This window comes from Desmodus rotundus, chromosome 6, assembly GCF_022682495.2.
Source record: "Desmodus rotundus isolate HL8 chromosome 6, HLdesRot8A.1, whole genome shotgun sequence".
NCBI classification, from domain to species: domain Eukaryota; kingdom Metazoa; phylum Chordata; class Mammalia; order Chiroptera; family Phyllostomidae; genus Desmodus; species Desmodus rotundus.
The window spans coordinates 86,554,002-86,571,940 of NC_071392.1; the positions used below are offsets into that span (position 1 = coordinate 86,554,002).

General features: G+C 45.0%; 1 protein-coding gene across 4 annotated transcripts in view; it reads right to left on the reverse strand.

The window, feature by feature from the left end:
- Window positions 1-17,939, reverse strand: part of TPK1 (thiamin pyrophosphokinase 1) — a 243,838-nt gene that overhangs the window by 106,713 nt on the left and 119,186 nt on the right. For 3 of the 4 annotated variants that reach the window (XM_053926551.1, XM_053926552.1, XM_053926553.2), the window contains one exon: window positions 15,003-15,102. In XM_053926551.1, coding sequence (XP_053782526.1) covers window positions 15,003-15,102 — 100 coding nt within the window. The remainder of the gene's footprint in view (window positions 1-15,002; window positions 15,103-17,939) is intronic. The other variant, XM_071221711.1, reaches the window with a different exon arrangement.

The window sequence follows — 17,939 nt, forward strand, 5'->3', positions numbered from 1 at the left end:
ACATTGAAAGAAATTACACATGGACTATGATGATGTGGAGAAAGCTCCGAGGCTCCAGTAAAAAGCACACAATCCTAAAATCACATTGGAAGCAAGGCCTGGTGCCAAAATAGTTGATTCACTAGGCAGATTCTGGAATCCCTGTTTCGGGTGCTCAATTTTTCATTACTATACTCTGAGCTGTGAGCAACCGCATAACCTTAAGGCTGAAATTTAATCCCTGCCTTCTACACTGGGATATCATGATGAATAAGCAGGATCTGGAAAGCGGTCGGTGAATTTCTCAGAATAAAGAAGCAGCAAGATTGCTTCTCATCACTATTCATTCTCCCTACAGGAAGTATTTAGCAAGACTGATTAAAAACATTAGGGGACCCATGGATGCAAGCTGCGGGTGGGCAGGGGAGCAGGCAGCCTGGGACCTGCCCCCAGCCCTCCAGCTTTGGCTGTAAGGAGGACTTGAGATCATCACAGAGACAGAGGAAGGACACGACCCGCCGCGCCCCACCCCCCCTCCCCAGTGAATCTGCATAGGTTTTCCAAGTCTAGATTTGTGTCTTTAGGACAGTGATGTCAGAAGGCCAGACGCCCTCCCCATGTGGGTCCAAACCTGTACTCTTACCTTTAACATCAGCCAGTGCCCTGCAGATGTTCACAGCTCAGTGTTTTCCCGATGCTTCCACCTCCCACACACAGGCTGCAGGCACGCCCAGTGCCTGGTCTCCTGGGCTGCCAGACACCGGCCTAGCACAGGCGCCCTGGTCTTGCCCTCCAGGGAAAGACCAATGAAATTCTTTCATAATTTTGGCTGTGTACCCCACCACGGGTCCTTGCTCTCTCCCCCTGCTCCCTGGGCGCTTCTCCCACACGGACCCAGCAGGGCACCACCTGTCTGCCTCTCTGGCACCTGTACGTGTAACAAACCCTTTAATTTCCTGCCTCGGTGGTGTTGCTCCATGTCTGCGTATGCCCACAGCACGCCCATCATCCAGAACCCCCAAGTTAAGTAACATAATTATTCCTGGCACACCGCAGTCCCACGTTGTTGTAACAATTGATACATTCATGTAGCCTCCTTCCAGATCTGGCCTGTGGGTCGCAGATGCCAGCTGCAGTGTTCGCGGCACACCAGACAACATGCCTGTGCCCAGCTTCCCCTAAGCATAAAAACTCGGCAAAGCTGAGTAAAGAACCACCGAGCAGGAAGCTAATTACCAGGCTGAGTTAATATCATCTGATTCCAACAAAAGAGTACTTGCCTGCTTGGCAAGTACTCTTCTTCTTCTTCTTTTCAAATCCCACAGTGAGTGGCATTTCAAAAGAAGAACTTATGTCACATTTTTTATTTCCCCGGTAACATTTTTTGATCACTTACTTACCATGTGTTACGTTCTATTTTACATAGTCAGGATATATCAGTAAAGAAGACAAAAACTCCACCCTTCCTGGAGCTGACATTCAAATGGAGAAAAACACACAACTGAACAAAACAAGAAACCACCACATTAGTTAGAATGTGAAAAGGTGGTAAGTGGGAACTGAGAATAATAGAGTAGGAAACGAAAATAAAAAATACCCGGGGTGGAGTGGGGGGATCTAGAGACAGCAGAGGGCCGTGAAGACACTACCTGTTCTCCCCGAACCCATTCCAGAAAAAGCAGTGGGAGGAAGAAGCGAAACAACCAGAACGCAGCACCACTGTGTCCGCAGGGAAAAGCCCAGCTATGCGGGAGTCGGGGTAAAGGCATCTCGGATTTGGGTGAGGTAGAGGCAGGGAGGGGATTTCAGTGAGGGTGGGCCATGAACTTCGGAGGGCACTAACAGGTAGGGCAACCAGAGTCCACGGCAAGTCTGTTTATTGCAGAGCGTGCCTACCACTCTCTAAAGAACAGAGGCCGGTCTCAGAGGCCCACATAATAGTTTCTATGGCTTGTGATGCATCAAGGATTTGAGGTTTGTAATTCAGAAAAGGGTGGTTACAATCCTAGTATCCCCATGAATAAAATATTATAAATAATGTAAATTTGTACACACAGCCCCCCAAAATACTCAGTACATTCCTATTATGCCAGACTACAATATATAAAATCTAAAGAACGAATTTCATACTGATTTCCACACCTTTTCTACAGTCCAGTCATGGCATTTCCTGTGGATTTTTTGTTGTTAGCAAAGGGAGGGGTGGGAATGAGGGTTGTGCTGGGCCTTTCACGCGCGTGGCATCTAGCAAGAAGAACACCGACACGCAGGATTGATGCCGTGGGGGCCTGACTGTGGAGCAGCACGCACACCCCTGACAGCCAGGGACCACGAGCACGCTACATGGCCTCCCTGTGCCTCTGACCACCTCTAAAGGTGGGGCATCAACCAAATGCATCACCATATTTCCAGGGTTCTTTCATTTCTAATGGACCACGTAAAGTTCTCTGGTTTCCACCCTAACACCTTACGTAGCAATTGTGTCTATTTGTTTACAAAATAAGGGACAGCTTGGCTTTGTATTATTTCTCCCAACAGAATAATGACGAGACGGGTTGGGGGATACCTAACTCCAAAAGGAGAAGCCACTGCACTTTTCGACTACAGCAGTAAAAACATTTCAGCAAACGAACGACACGTTTCTGTCCACGTGTCTTCAGAAAGACACGGACACAGCATGGACGAGGTCCGCAACAGGGACAGGGCCCGTCTGCGTATCTTAATCACATTTACTTCCCATAAGTTGAATTCTGAGATACACAAATGGACAGTTTCTCCGTGGCTCTCCCTGGAAGAGAGTGTGACCACACCGTTTAACACACGAACTGAGTTACTCCGGGAAGTAAGTGGGGTCATTGTACATAATGACCCGAGGAAAACAGGCACAAACGGGGACTGCCCCAGGTAACTGAGACGCATTGTTCACCCTACCGCTTGGTGATGACAACCAACCTTAACATAGCCAACCTAACCAAACCGAACACTGGAGTCTCAAAAACTTTAGACGTTATTCTTAAGAAGCTCTATACTGTTACTGTTAGGCATGAAGAGAATGATGAAATTCTTCGGTCCAATTGTTTGATGCTCCTACTGGAAGACGGAAGACCCAATGTAGGAGATAAAGGGGAGAGCTGAATCAAGATAGAGCAAAAACAAACTGACAAAAATCAGCAATACCAAAAGGCTTTAATAAGCCTATAAAATAATTCCTGTGATGGATGGGAATGAGACACCGGAGAAATTAAAGACCCTGGGTTTTATGGTATTGAAACACAGTGTACCGAGAAACACGGAATAAAACCTCGGCTTGTGGAAACCATCCCGCAGGGATCCCACTTAAACTTCCACCAGGCCCGATGAGTCGCCCTTTAAAGCCAGACTGCTGGGTGAGACCTCAATAATGCCTCTTGCACCGGCAAGATAATGAGGCTTCTGTTCACAGATGAGACGTCCAAGAAAACCCAGGATTTTTCTCAGGTGATGCTTCCTCCCCCTTACCCGCTCAGCCGTCACTCAGGCAAGATTCTGTCTCCAGGACAACCCCACGGGCCCCTGCCTGGCCGTGTATAACCAGGGAACCGTGCACGGGATTGTGAGAACGGGCTTTCCGCATCTCACATCGGGTCATGCCCATGTCCAGCTTGAAATCAGTGCTGGCTTTCCAGAATCTACAAGACAAAGTCCAGCGTCCTCCAATACTGACCCTTTACATTCCAGACAGGCTCCAATCCTCAGAACACACTACAAGATGTCAACCCCCGGTGCCTGGGCCATCTCCGTCCCTCCGCTCCCTTGTCACAGTGGAATTGCTACAGTAGTTTTCAAAGGATGCCTACCTCCACTCCCGAAAGAAAGATGACCTTGTGTGAGCAGAGCGTTTCATCCAAGTTTGTCAAATTGTATATATGTTATTAAGAAATGCTAGTGAGGATGCGCAGAAAAGGGAACCCTAGTGCACTGTTGGTGGGAATGCAGACTGGTGCAGCCGCTGTGGAGAACAGTATGGAATTTCATTAAAAAACTAAAAGTGGAGCTGCCTTTTGACCCAGCGATTCTGCTGTTGGGAATACACCCTAAGAATCCCGAGTCACCAATTCAAAGGAACTTAGGTGGCCTTATGTTCATAGCAGCACAATTTACAATAGCCAAGCGCTGGAAAGAGCCTAAGTGCCCGTCAGCAAATGAGTGGATCAAAAAAACTGGAGGACGAAAACTCTCCACGTGCGGCCCCAAACCGCCCCCTAACCCGATGATGGCTGAGACTGCTCCTCCTTAGTACCCTCGGCGCGCCCTGCTTGAGTTTTTCTTTGTTTTGACCCTCAGGTTCAGCCTCGGTACCCTGCTCGTGGACAATGACCCAGTCCATTCCCAGAAGAATGAAATGCTCCTGCGATTCGCAACAGTTACCCTGGGCAAGTCTTTGCATTTTTGCTTAAACATTCCCAGCCTGGTTGGAACATCAGCACTGCCTTTCCTCCCAGGTCTGCCCTGACTGCTCCTGTTTCTGTGACTGACTGGACTATGGGTTCTCGAGCCACGTCAATGAGACCGCTGGAGTGGGACGTTTTTCCCACATGAGCAACACAACAGTGTGATATACATAAAAATGTGGAAATGTGCTACTTTCCCTTTCCGTGTGAATACAGTGAGCATAGTTGTGTGTATTTACGTTTCTCTCCATCAGGAAGTGAGCGCCAGGGAGAGCTGCAGTGAATACGTAAAAGACACATGCACGGTTTTTCTCCTCTTTTCTGTACAAGATTTTACTTTACTATCTGTAATGAAAATTACATTATTTAAAGAGAAAAAAAATCAGAAATATATTTATAAGTAAAATTACAGAAAGTCACGGCCTGTGTAAATAAATCACAGGAGTGTCATAAATCTCCTACAGGTGATAACGGTCCCCCGGCTTCTCACGCTGTCAGGATATAAAGATATTTCTACGGAAAAGAAATTCGGAGGTATTCCTTCTGAGCAACAGGGCTCACAAAAAACGGAAGGATGGATTACTTGTGGTTTGGAACGCCGCAGACACCTAGCACGCCATCTTCAACACAGTTGGTGTTTACTGTGAGATGAAAAATCCAAGTATGATTTATGTCATATTCAGAAACAATTAGATGTTAGGAAGTAGAGTTTGAAAAAATAGTACAATTTGTTTTATATAAATGTTACCCACAGAAGCTAAATGACTGCTTGGTAGATAAACGAGAAAATGCAAATCTGCACTTCTCGACCATCCTATTAAAAAAAACAAACCCAGATATTTTTAAGTCTGGCTACAAATTCCTTCACATACGTGATGCCCTACTAAAGCTGAATGATTGCCATGTTCGGAATGTTTGGAGCACTGAACACTAGTCTTTCCATTCTGGAGGTGCTGCGTGATGAGGTATCAGAACACGGATGCAGCTTCTTTCTTAGTTATTCCCACCACTGACCGAGTGGGAGAGACACATGCAATTTTCCAGATCTTTTTGCAAACAGATCGACTTTGGGAAGAGGCGCGTTGTTCCCGGAGACCAGGGCTTCTGCGCGTGTAACCACTTCTTGCCAGCAATCACCCTGTCTCACATCGTCGTGGCTGGTCTTTACCCAACAGTACTTCCGGCTTTGCTGCAGTCGTAAAACCAGCCCCTGCTGCGCACTCCTGTCCCGAGTGATCAGGAAACTCCTGGTCTCCATGTGTGGATGGATTCAGTCCCTTGTAATGCGTGAGGGCCTCATATTCCCAGGGTTTAGTGGTATAAAACTCTTCGTTTTTTATGGACCAGTTTATAATAGGTGGCCAGCAGACTGGCTGTGTCGCAATCCTTAGGTTTTGCAGTCTGAAGCAACATAAGTAGTGTATGTTAATTACCCCCTTTCCACCTTCTGGGAGAATAGAGAGCATTTTGCTTGCAAATTTTGCACTTGGTGATTCATTAACATTCTGGTTTCTAGATATGCACTGGACCATTTTATAATGCCAAATGAGAATGTTAAAACTGTTACTGCAGTGACATTAATTACTTAAAGCTTTTTTTTTTTTTGCCATGTAGTAAGTTTGCTTCAGCTAATACATGTGCATAAAATAGCTGATCACCTCATTATCCTCAGGTTCACCTTAAAATTATAAGCAAATGTATTCCATATTCATGAGCATCATAGTAAACTGAGTGCAGTCTGGGTAAGATACTTGTTCAATAATAATTTCCTCTTTATGAAATAATTTCCTTTATTTATATGGATGCTTTAAAAACATCAGAATCTTTAGGGTCAATTTCATAGGCATCTAAAATCTCTAATAGAAATGGATGAGGAGACAGAATTAAAATGTAATCCATCTATTTTGAATTCAGATAGTTTCATTTCTCATGTGCTTTGAAATATCTTGATCTAGCTGTCCAGACTGGGAATTACATACATTCATTCACATTGAGAGGGGAAGGTACACAGTACCTCCAGGAGAGAAGCTGCCACCCTCTGATTTTTACTCTCTGCATCTTTATTTTAGTGCGCCACCTGCTGTTCTGGACCAGCACTTTGACCATGAAATGCTGAGTTGAACTTCCACCAGGAACACGGGGGTCATGGAAGCAGAAAGGCATCATCTACCTCTGGCCATTAATTCAGGAAGAGGATGGAAAATGAATACTACAGGATTCTATCTTCTCTGATTTAAATTGAACTTTCTGAGATACCTAACACAAAAAATGTATTTCTATGTATACATTTTTCTCCTGACTTCTATGTATAGATTTTTCTTCTCATGAATATTTAATTAAATACCACGGAAAATACACTGATCTGATATGCACATCCTCACGATAAACAGTGACATCGTCTCAGCTCTGCAGTCATGGCTTACACTGCAAGCGAGTCATTTCTTTAAAATACAGATACTGCTATCATTGCGGATAACCATAATCATGGATGTAGGCACTACCATTAAGTAATTTGTCTTACTGAGGGATGCTCAAAATGAAAAGAAATGTTATAATCTACTAAGCATTTTCAGCTTGTTCTATTATATGTGTATTATTCTTACAAAAGGCCTCAAGATGCATTTTCCTCCTCCATCTGCAATTTCCGTATCTTCACGATGCAGGAACTCAAAATGAAAAGTCCTTTTCAACTAAGGTCAGCCCTTTCCTGAAGAGGACCCACCCCAGCCATAGCTGAAATTCTCTGCATTGATAAATTTTATCTGGCAAGTGAGTCATCCAACTGAGATCTCTGGGGAGCAGATAACCTCTGCCCGTCCCAGAGCACACAGAAGCGTGCCTCTGCCTGAGCAGGGACAGGGACGGAGGGGCTGCCACAGCCTCCAAGGCAGGGAGCTCTTTGTATTTGTAGCAATGTGTCCGGAGTCACTTGTAAGCGCTGGGCTTATCTATGTTCTCGTGTTGGGCAGCCCTCTCAAAAAGATTTCCTGAGAAGGAAAAACAGAGACGTGAATTCCTCTTTTGAAGGCATCTCCGAAATGATCTAGGAAACAGCCTGCTAGTTCACGCCGGGCCCAGGGAATTGTTTTCCACTCCTTGCTTCCTCATCTGATACTTGGTTTGCCCAACACCTGCTCCAGAGTGTGAATGTGTAAGTACTAGAGGGCCTCATCGATACAAGATGCAATGCCATTATCTAAAAATAAAATCACACTGTTCTCTTTTCCAAAATGAGAAATTAAAGGGTGATACAGAGAAGGGTTCCAAGTAGACAACCTATGAGGAAAAGCTGCATCTGCTTGGAAGAGGCACACGACAGCATCTGTGGTTGGAAACGGTGCTGTGGTTACCTGCACATTTGCCTCCGCTGGGAGACTGGGGGCCACCTGGGGCTGGGAACTCAGTCTCCTAATCACAGCCTAATGACATCGCAGAAGAGGGACGCTCTGAAAGTGTCACACTGACTGGAAAAAGCCCCCCGGAAGCTCACATAGAGCATCTAAGGGAAGGAAGTCTGCCTCTGGAACTCTGCACTGCACTTCCTTCCGGCTTACCTTGGAGAAAGGCACCCCTCCCTGGGCATGACGCGCAGGCCGTCTGTCCCAGGAGTACAGAAGGTGGAGCACGCTTCTCTTTTCTCTCCATCTAGGCAAAGTGCAAACAATGCCGGGCCAGGTTGTGTAACTCGTCTCCCTACTGGATCCTATTCCTAAAAATATCGATGCTATTCTCACTGGCTCCCTAAGACAAGGGAGAGTGGGAAACCTCTGCTAGCAAACACTTCAACACTCAAGTAGTACTCTGTTTAATCCAGCTTTCTAATATAGAGAGAGTTCTTCTAGAATGAAAATACGTCCAAAAGAAAAAAATGTTATGGTGAATCCATGAACTTGAGCTATAAAGTAGAACTAACTAGTATAAGAAATTTCTGATTCTAAAACACTGATTCTAAAACCAACTTATTCCATGAAATTTATTACAAGATCAGAAGATCACAACATTTCATATATTTTTATCTTATCCTATACTTAAAAAAATAGAATACATTATATAAATATACTATAGAAAATGTGCTACACATCACAAGAACTAAGGTCTACCAGGGGTGTCTAAGCTTTGGGCATCTCTGGGCCACACTGGAAGAAGAGCTGTCTTGGGCCACACAGTAAATACACTGTGACACGTAATCACAAAAAATCTCATAATGTTTCAGTAAATGCACCATTTTGTGTTGGGCCACGATCACAGCCATCCTGGGCCACAGGCTGGACACCCTGAAAAAAGACGTGATTATTAAAACCACTCCTACAAATGCCACATTTTCATTAAGGACTTTGCATGTGGCAGGAGTGCTGAAGCGAGTACATTATCTAATAACTTGCTGCTACATAGAGACCATTACTCGGACTCACACCTGAGAAAACTGAAGCTCGGAGAACTTAGGTAGCTTTCTACTGCCGTGCAGCTGGAAGAGCGCCAGGCCTGTCGCAAGCATCTGAACACCTTACCTCTGATTACAATGCTTTGGAGGCTGAAGCTTTTAATAATAAACACTCATTATTACAATTGGCACGGACAACAAAGATGCCAAAGCACCTGGACACATGCCACAGGAAAATTGCTGTGACACCCAGAATGCTACTAAGACCCCTTCAAAGAGTCTACGTGCCAGCTGAGGTTTGCCAGGATGTCCTTCAAAATGTGCGCTGACGTTACTGGAAATACATTTATTCATTGAACAAATACTTACTGAATAAACAACTCAGAGACCATAAAAAATTTCAAGCCGATACACATCTAAGATGAAGGACATGAATTTCAGTTGGAGAATAAAGGGGCCAACAGACTGCAATCGAACGGCCCAGGTGAAAATGATGAAGGTCTGAACTACACGAGCAGCGGGGAGACTAGGGAGAACAAGGCAGGCACAGAGAGCCCGGAGAGCTGAGGGAACCACTGCAACCAGCTGCTAAGGGATGGCAGAGTAAAATACGAGGTTACGGCTGGGTTTCTGCCAGGTGGATGGATGCGAGTGCCGTAGAACAACACAGAAAATAAAGAACGAGGAAATGAGATTTTGTGAGAGAGACGGTGAGTTTTGTTTCAGACACTGAAATGAAGTTCCTCTGGCTTTTCAGTGAGAGGCAGAAATATGGCTTTGCAGTTTCAGGTTAGGGGTATGAATTAGGGCGCTAATGGCAAAGAGTGTGACTGAAACCCAGGGTACCAAGATAAAGGCAGGCGTGACAGAGTATCAAGGCAGGAGCCGGGGAGAAAATAAAGGTGGTGACGGAGGCCACCAGGAGGCTGAGAGGTAAGGCGGGAATGCAGGAGTAAACGGGGTTACTCCTTCTAAACTCAATACCCATAGAGTTATGTTCTGTCTTTGGTCCAGCCCACCATTCTCTGCTCTCTCGGGAAACTGAGAAGGTTGACAGTACCTGGCTCGTTACCATAGTCCAAACACCGTCAAGTCTGAACTGCATTCATAAACACGCAGAAGACACTCACAATTTGGAACTTTCTGACAACACACTTTAAAGTGAGAGAATCCACAAAAAGATATTTCTATTCGCCTAAGTGCCAAGAAGTCCTTACCTTTGCCTTTTTGTCCTGTATTATCAGTCATGTCATAAAAGATTACATCATTCTATAGTTATAACATTTGAAACAGTGAACACTATTTTTCAAGTACATTTTATTTTGGAATAATTATAGATTTAGCAAAAAAGTTGCAAAGATAGTACACTGAGTACACACTTTACCCAGTTTTCATCAATGTCAACAGTGTAAATAACCAGGGTACACTTGTCACAACTAAGATTGACATTGGGGCCCCACCAATCAGAGAAGAAAAAGAAATAGACTTCTGTTCCAGGTGCAGATGTAGGTAAACACGCTTCACCTCTTCAGATAACTACAAAAAATATTACAACCAGACCTCACAACAAAGAACACCCAGAACCATCAGAAAATCAAGCTGTATGGAAGTCTGACAACCAAGGATTTAAAGAAGCCACATTCACCCAGACGGGTAGGAGGGTGAAGTGATGGAGATGTGCTATGGCGTGAAGAGGCGGCAGAATAGGCGGTCCCACATTCACATGTGGTGGGTAAAAATCAGGAGGGATACCTCAGGAGCAAGGGATCCCAGCCCCAGGAAGATAAACCCCCATAACTTCTGGCTGTAAAAACCAGTGGGGCTTGGGTCAGCGAAAGAAACTGCTGGATTTTCAGGAGACTCTGCTTAAAGAGCCCACACGAACTTAGAACTTATGCAGACCCACCCGCTCTGGGATTCAGCACGAGGGCACCAGCTGCACAAGGCGAGTGCTGGGAAAACCTCCAGAAGCCAGGCAGCAGCACTGCCCCCTCTCCAAGCCCTGCCCCCGACCCCACGACAAAGCCACAAAGCTGTAAGGCAGGTTGCCCAGCGTGGGCGACTACCTAAGGCTCCACCCCACATAATTTACAGGTGCTTTTTCTACAACAGACAAGGAGTCCAAGCAGCTCTACCTAATACACAGAAACAAACACAGGGAGGCTGCCAAATTGTAGAGACAAAGAAACATGGCCCAAATGAAAGAACAGAACAAAACCCCAGAAAAAGAACTAAACAAAATGGAGATAACCAACCTATCAGAGGCAGAGTTCAAAACACTGGTGATGAGGATGCTCAAAGAACTCACTGAGTACGGCAACAACATAAAAAAGTCACAGGAAGAAATGAGGGTTACACTAAGTGAAATAAAGAAAAATCTACTGGGAACCAACAGTGGAGGGGATGAAGCCGGGATTCAAATCAACGAGTTGGAACATAAGGAAGGAAAAAGCGTTCAACCAGAACGGCAAGAAGAAAGAAGAATTCAAAAAAACGAGGATAGGATTAAGTGCCTCTGGGACATCTCCAAACGTACCAACATCCGAATCATAGGGGCGCCATAAGGAGAGGAAGAAGAGCAAGAAACTGAAAACTTATTTGAAAAAAAAGAAAGAAAACTTCCCTAATTTGGCAATGAAAACAGACAATTTTTAGGGTCTTATAATCTCGATTTACCTCTGCTTCATCCTAAACACCGTGCACCTCACATTTTTAAAGACTTGGAGAAACAGCTTCTAGTTTCCTCACTGGACCCCAGGGCTTGGCTCTCAGGTGTGCATCACAGCATCAGAAAACAGTGAGGCAGCGGGGAAACGAGCATCTCAGAGCCGCGTGAGTCAGAGCGCCTTCTTGCAGGGGACTCAGAATTGGGGGTGAGCAGGCTTGAAATACACACACACATACACACACACACATACATACACATACATACATACACAAAAAGTTGGGGAAATTTGTTTTTAAATAACGTTGTGGGCTGGAGAGTAAGCTCCCCGAGGATGAGAACAGGTCCTAATCCAAATTGTATAAATGTCTAATATGTTACACTGTATAGTTACTTAACATATTAAATGCTACTTTAATTCAATTTATTTGTTATAATTAACACTGTAAAGAGTATGCTCATAAGATCAGATTTTACTGTAAAATATAGATGCTCTGATTACATATTCCTATTTATAACGCAAGTGGAAAAGCAGAAATGCATGGAGATTTGATCGGATTTAGTCCTGGATGAGGGTGAAGGGCATTTGGATGTGGTGAGCAGAAAGACATTTTTGAACGTCCTCATGATGCTCTCATCTGACGGTGGAGAGTGTGTGGACAGAAATCTGGTCTCAGTCCCATTTCTACTCTAATCATGCCTTTCTCTGCTATTACCTGAAATAAGTTGCAATCTTGTACTTCCAGGTTAAATGTTAAACCAGATGGAAGTTCAAGACTCTCTGCTTGGTCAGAGTTAATGTAAATCTGAACAGGAGCTTCCTGGGAAGGTTTTCCCTGCGAGTAACATGCTGTTCAGTTCATCTAACTACACTTTCCAAAGCACAGAACGCATCGCGCTGTTCGTTCTCCATCTCACGCCCTTCCCCCACCACAGCTGGCTCCCTGCAGCGCTCTCCGACCTGTGTGCACGGAGGTCCTCCCTGAATATGCTGCTCCCAGTCGCCATCCAACCGCTGTTTGTCTGTTACATCTCAGTGTCTCTCAACAGCCTTTCCACGACTGTGTTACGTCCTCCAGGCCCGCACGTTCCCATGGTGCTGACTCGGACCCAACATCCCCAGAACACCTCTTACACGCCAAGTGCTGCTGTTCAGTTGTGAACCAGCCAAAGCCAACCGCAGCATCCAGGGGTGTCCATTCCAACTGGGAAGAAAGGCTACAAGACAAACTGAGAAGTAACTAGCAAAACCACCGCAAGTGTCTAAAGTGCCACACAGGAAAAAAGGGGTGCACAGATGTAGCGCAGAAGGGCCTAACCCGGGGTGGGGTGGAGGAATGTCCGCTGTAAGCATGTCAGGGAAACTCCGCCATCGCCGTCTAGGCAAAGACAAGGAAAAATACAAAAAAATTTCACAAATTCTCAGCAGCGGGGCAACAGAGGCCAACAGCGGCAACAGAAGAGAGAATACGGCCTATTCAAGGCAAACAGAGAAAGAGCTGCACGAGACAAGGCTGGAGAATGCACTGGGCCTGAAGCATGCAGAGGTCTATGGCAGCCGCGGGGGTGCACCACTCACTGTCCCCCGGAGAGAACCCGCTGCTGGGCTGTGAGGACAGCTGGCCGTTGTGACCCTTCAGGATGCAGCAAAGCATGCCACCAAGGCCACATGCCTCCGGGCTGCCTCCATCCCACAGCTAAGCACAGTGGGAGTCTGGTCCTTTCTCCCCAATGCCGGCGTCCTCTAACAGGTCCTCCTGCTCCAGCCCTCCCCACCAGACTGGCCAAGGCTTTGTCGGACTTGTTTGGCAGATCACAGACACCTGATTACCCTCTTCCCCAGCCTGGGGCTCCCCCTGGAGTTTGGTCTTCTTCAGTTTGAGATCCAGTGACTGAGCACAGGATACTATCAATTAAACACAACAAATAAGACTCACATAATTGCATTCCCAGCTTTCAACAACATCAGCGGTAGCTCTGGGGAAATTGAAACTGTTGTGAAGATTTACAATTTTTGTTTTCCTAAGAAACTAAGAAAATCAGCTATATCTGGATGAAGCAGATAACTCTCAATGGGCTGTGTTCTGTTTTCCTTAAACAAATATTTAATTATAGCAACTTATTGCTGGAAATAGCACAATACATTTGGTAAAGTCCGAGCTACAACAGAGATGAGAATGTTCGCTCAATTGCTTTTGCTGAGTTTGCCCAATGAGCTACGTGCCATTTAAGACAGTTATCAAGGCTTTTCTTCAAAGGGAGAAAAGTATCCACCACATCCACTTAGTAACTACCTGCTAGGACACATCTCCAATGAACCTTTGCAAGGGAGTAGGTGTCCACTGGGGCTGCCTCTCCAGCACCTGTCCCACCCTGCCAAAGGCGTGTTAGCCCTGTTGCCTGAGCACGTACATGTGAATGGAGCCCACGCCCCACTCCAGCCTGAGACAACTCAGATCTCATCCTCCTTTGCCAAAACCAAGAGCGGCCTAAAGGATGTCTCAGCCCCTTCCTCCCTGAGATGGGAAGGGGTAAATAAAATGTTGCTACAGGCGGCTGTCGGAGACGATGAGGGAAACCAGACCAAAGACCAGGCCCCCACAGCAGCGCCAACACCATGAAGGACGCAGACGTGAGGTGGGGCCAGGCTGTGTCTGAAGACGGCCCAGTCTCTGACTCCTGAGGCCGGGCTGAGAGGCATCTCCTGTCCCTCCTCCTGTTAGAAATGTTCTGACATCCCAGGGTGTTTTCCCGGTTTTCTAAGTTTAAATTACACATTTGATCATGTGTCTCTGCTTACCTTCTGGTCCCTGCCAGGAAAGCACGTCAATTATTATTCACTGCCCCACACTTAATTCTGCTGATGCTCACTAAACACAGACTTTGAAAGTTTTGCATGTCATTTGCATGCCAAAAGTTTTACCTGCCAACAAGTACCAAGGAAGACCCTAAAATATAATACAAAGTTGTGCATTAGCTAACTACTAGAATTGAACACTAGGTGAAAATCAGTGTTGAACACCTTCGAGAGTCCACAAATGAAAAGCAGCAGACTCATAACTGATTTACAAAAGGTCACTCTTTCATTTGTTAATGTAAGAGTTTGCCACGATGGCCCGTGGGCCAAACCTAGGCTGTATTTGTTTGTTTTGCCCACACAAAGTTCAAACACACATGAAGAAAAAGAAACACAGAGCTCCGTAGGGCGACCAGCAACCAGATTTGAAAAGCAGCTTCTCGCTTTAAAGCAAAAATGAGCTGCCAGCTTTGACTGCTTTATACAAGGTCCCTTCACCTGTCCCGTGACCTCGGCACTGTGAGGCGCCTGCAGCTGTGACCTCTGGTTGACGTGCACATGCTCATGTTTTGGCAGCTGAGTGCAGATTTACTCAATATACTGAAAAACCCTGACAGGGAATCTAAAAACCCGCACAAAAGTAAGTGATCTCTTATTTTAAAAAGTAAGTAAAGTTTTAGAGGAGTAAAAACTTTAAACGGGGTCTTTAACAGACTTGGCAGTAGGACTTTAACCAGCAAACAGGGGCACCTACCTGCAGGTTTTTTTCCTCTATCTTCTTCTGGAGCAGCTCAAGGCACTTGGTGAAGTCGGTATGGTCTTGGTCAGGAGTTGAAATGAGCTCACACCCCTGCGTGTTACAGACGAGAAAAGGGGAGAGTCAGTGACGGTGCCAACCTTACGAACAGCTCGAAAGCTGTAGAGTAAAGACACGGCATCAGTAGAGGCATCCTATTATGTCTGTATTATCCTCGATCATCAGGGCCACTGCCATAATCCTGTTGTGTCCCGTGACAGGACAGCGCAGAAACGGTGTCAGAACAACACGGTGACGTCTGATTGTGGCCGTCGTCCCCCCAGAAGAGTACAGGTTAGACCACACGAACCGTCTTCAAAGTTCACTGCTACAACGACATTGGAGCTCAGTGTAAGAACTCTGGAACAAGAATGCTAAAATACATCACAGTGAAATCACCTTGAGTTAAAGCTAGTTCTAAGAAACTGAATTTCTGCAGGTAGACCTGTCAAGCTTCCTCGCACGAATGGGAAAGCCAGGAGTGACACTGCACTGATGATGAAACTACACGTTGGGTAAAATGCAGTGAGGTGCCCTGCGAACCTCCTGCACACGCCCTTCCCCACGTAAGCAGCAGCAGCAAGAGTCTGGCCTCTGTACACACGTCTCCTGGATTCGTTTTGGACAGAGTGAAGTGGATGTGTAAGTTCTTTGCCTCTTCTACAGCGGATGCCTTACCTAGTGAGAAACACTGAAATATGTTTACAGACACAAAGCCACTAAAAGTGCCAGCTTGTTGGCACCGGTGAACTTAGATGACCAAAGAAATGATATTTTTTAAATGAAAGCTTTCTTCTATTGTCTTACGCAGGGAACGGCATGTAAAACCAGAGTGCAATGGGGATCCCGACTTCTTAATTCAGGAATAAAACAACGTGCGGTCCTGACAGTCGGCCGAGTGAGGCGAAGTTACATATAATCTACTACATGAAGTTGCCATTCAGAGGGTTTTCAAGGATACAGAACACCCATACTGCCTCTTAAATTATTCCAAGAACCATTCTCAGTAGATTTAAAGGTTCTTCTTTAACTTCAAGGTCTCTTTAAATGTATCAAGCTCAACCTGTGCATTTTTCCTTTATGACTGCCCTACAACATAGAGACCAATGAAAAAATTAATTTCTCATCATTCGGAAATATATTATGCCCTAAAAGACGTATATGTCATCTTTACAAGATCATCGACGTGTCCTTTCCTTACCCTAAAAGAACATTGGAATTTACTACAATCACCAAGCAAGGTTGTAAAGCAGCGGCCTCATCTCGGGCTGACACTCCTGGAAGAGAAGACAGGAGCACGTGCCAGAGCACACAGGAGTGGGGCCAGGGCTGAGGACATTGGATTGTCACCAAAGCAAAACTCACCTTTGTGAAAGTGCCCTGAGGACAGGAATTACGTTTCAGTCATTACTGTTTCCACTGCCTGACACCAGTCTGCTGCTTAGCAAGTGTTCAACAAGTGTTCAGAGAATATTCTTGAGGAACAAAGACACGTGCTAGCAAAGGGGTAGTGGAGTGTGGCATCTCATTGCCGAATACACCATAGATGACAACGGGAAATGCCTTCTTTTAGCGACTGACCATAGAAATCATCGCTCCAATAAAAGGGGGCAGAAATAAAAAGGCAACAGAAATAGCAAAACAAGAGATGATTAACAGGTCATTGACTACATTAAAGTTATCTGTACAGAATCAGTACGATCCACAGGAAAAATTATAGCTAAAGAGAACCCAAGAAATCATCTCTCTGGTCCCACCACAACACTCTGGAGATAAAGGAAAGAAAAGCAAGAGGTTTAAACTGACTTGCGAACCACTGGACAGCAAGGTAGGAGGCAGCATTAACAGCACATCTAGAAACCCTATTGTTTTACTCCTATGAAGTGGGAACGAACTCCTAGATACCCAACAGCAAAAGGTCACGTAACATCTCAAGAGCTGGTTCTACAAGAATGATATTATAAATAACTTGAAACACATGAGCAAGATTTCAATAACTTCTTATATTACCTCAGTAATTCACACAGAAAAGCTTAAGCCAGGCCTTGAAGGCACTGAAATATTTAGATTATGCACCAAGAACTTCTAGAAAGTCTACTTGGGGCGTTTATCAGCTATCCATGGCTTCTTGGAATTCTCGTCAGTTTAAGTGACTCTAATACCAGAGACGGAGAAGGAAGTCACTAGAAGAAGAAGGAGCTCTAGTAGCCATGGCAGGAGAGCTTCCGAGCCCCAGCAGGGCCCGGGAAACAGACAAAAGGTGTTCCCACTGCGGTCTGGGTCTGATGAAGCCAGACTAGGAGCTAAAAGGGAAGAGATACAGAACTACACTGATAAACTCACAAGACCCTGCAGACAAGGAAACATGTAGAAACGCCCGCTAATAGGTATCAAGCTATGCTCACCTATTATACATTAATATATGATTATCACGATTTATGCTATAGAATAATGCTCAACTTCCTGGAGTCAGAAGCACTGAGCAATGTAAAAAATGTCACTGGACTTGATGTTTTTCCTAAAAAAACAAAACCACAAAACACCTCACACTCACAATCCAAGGACCCTGAAGATATAAAAGCTGAGATTTGGGCCAAGTAAGAAAGTATTCCATTTAAAAAAAATTCTGATATTAGTTTCCTAATAGATATATGTATATTTTACCTTAAAATATACAGAAACCTTCCAAAGCATTAACTATAAAACTCTTTAAAGCAGTCTGAAGATACCAATGTGGGAGTGGAAACTTCTGTTTTCACTACTACCATCTTTGACTTTTTTCAGTTGCCTGAAATATATTATTTAGGGTACAAATTATTATTTTGTATCCTAGTCTTGTACTATGCATTTTTCATGTATAGTTTTTGTCATTATAAAGTCAAATTTTAAAT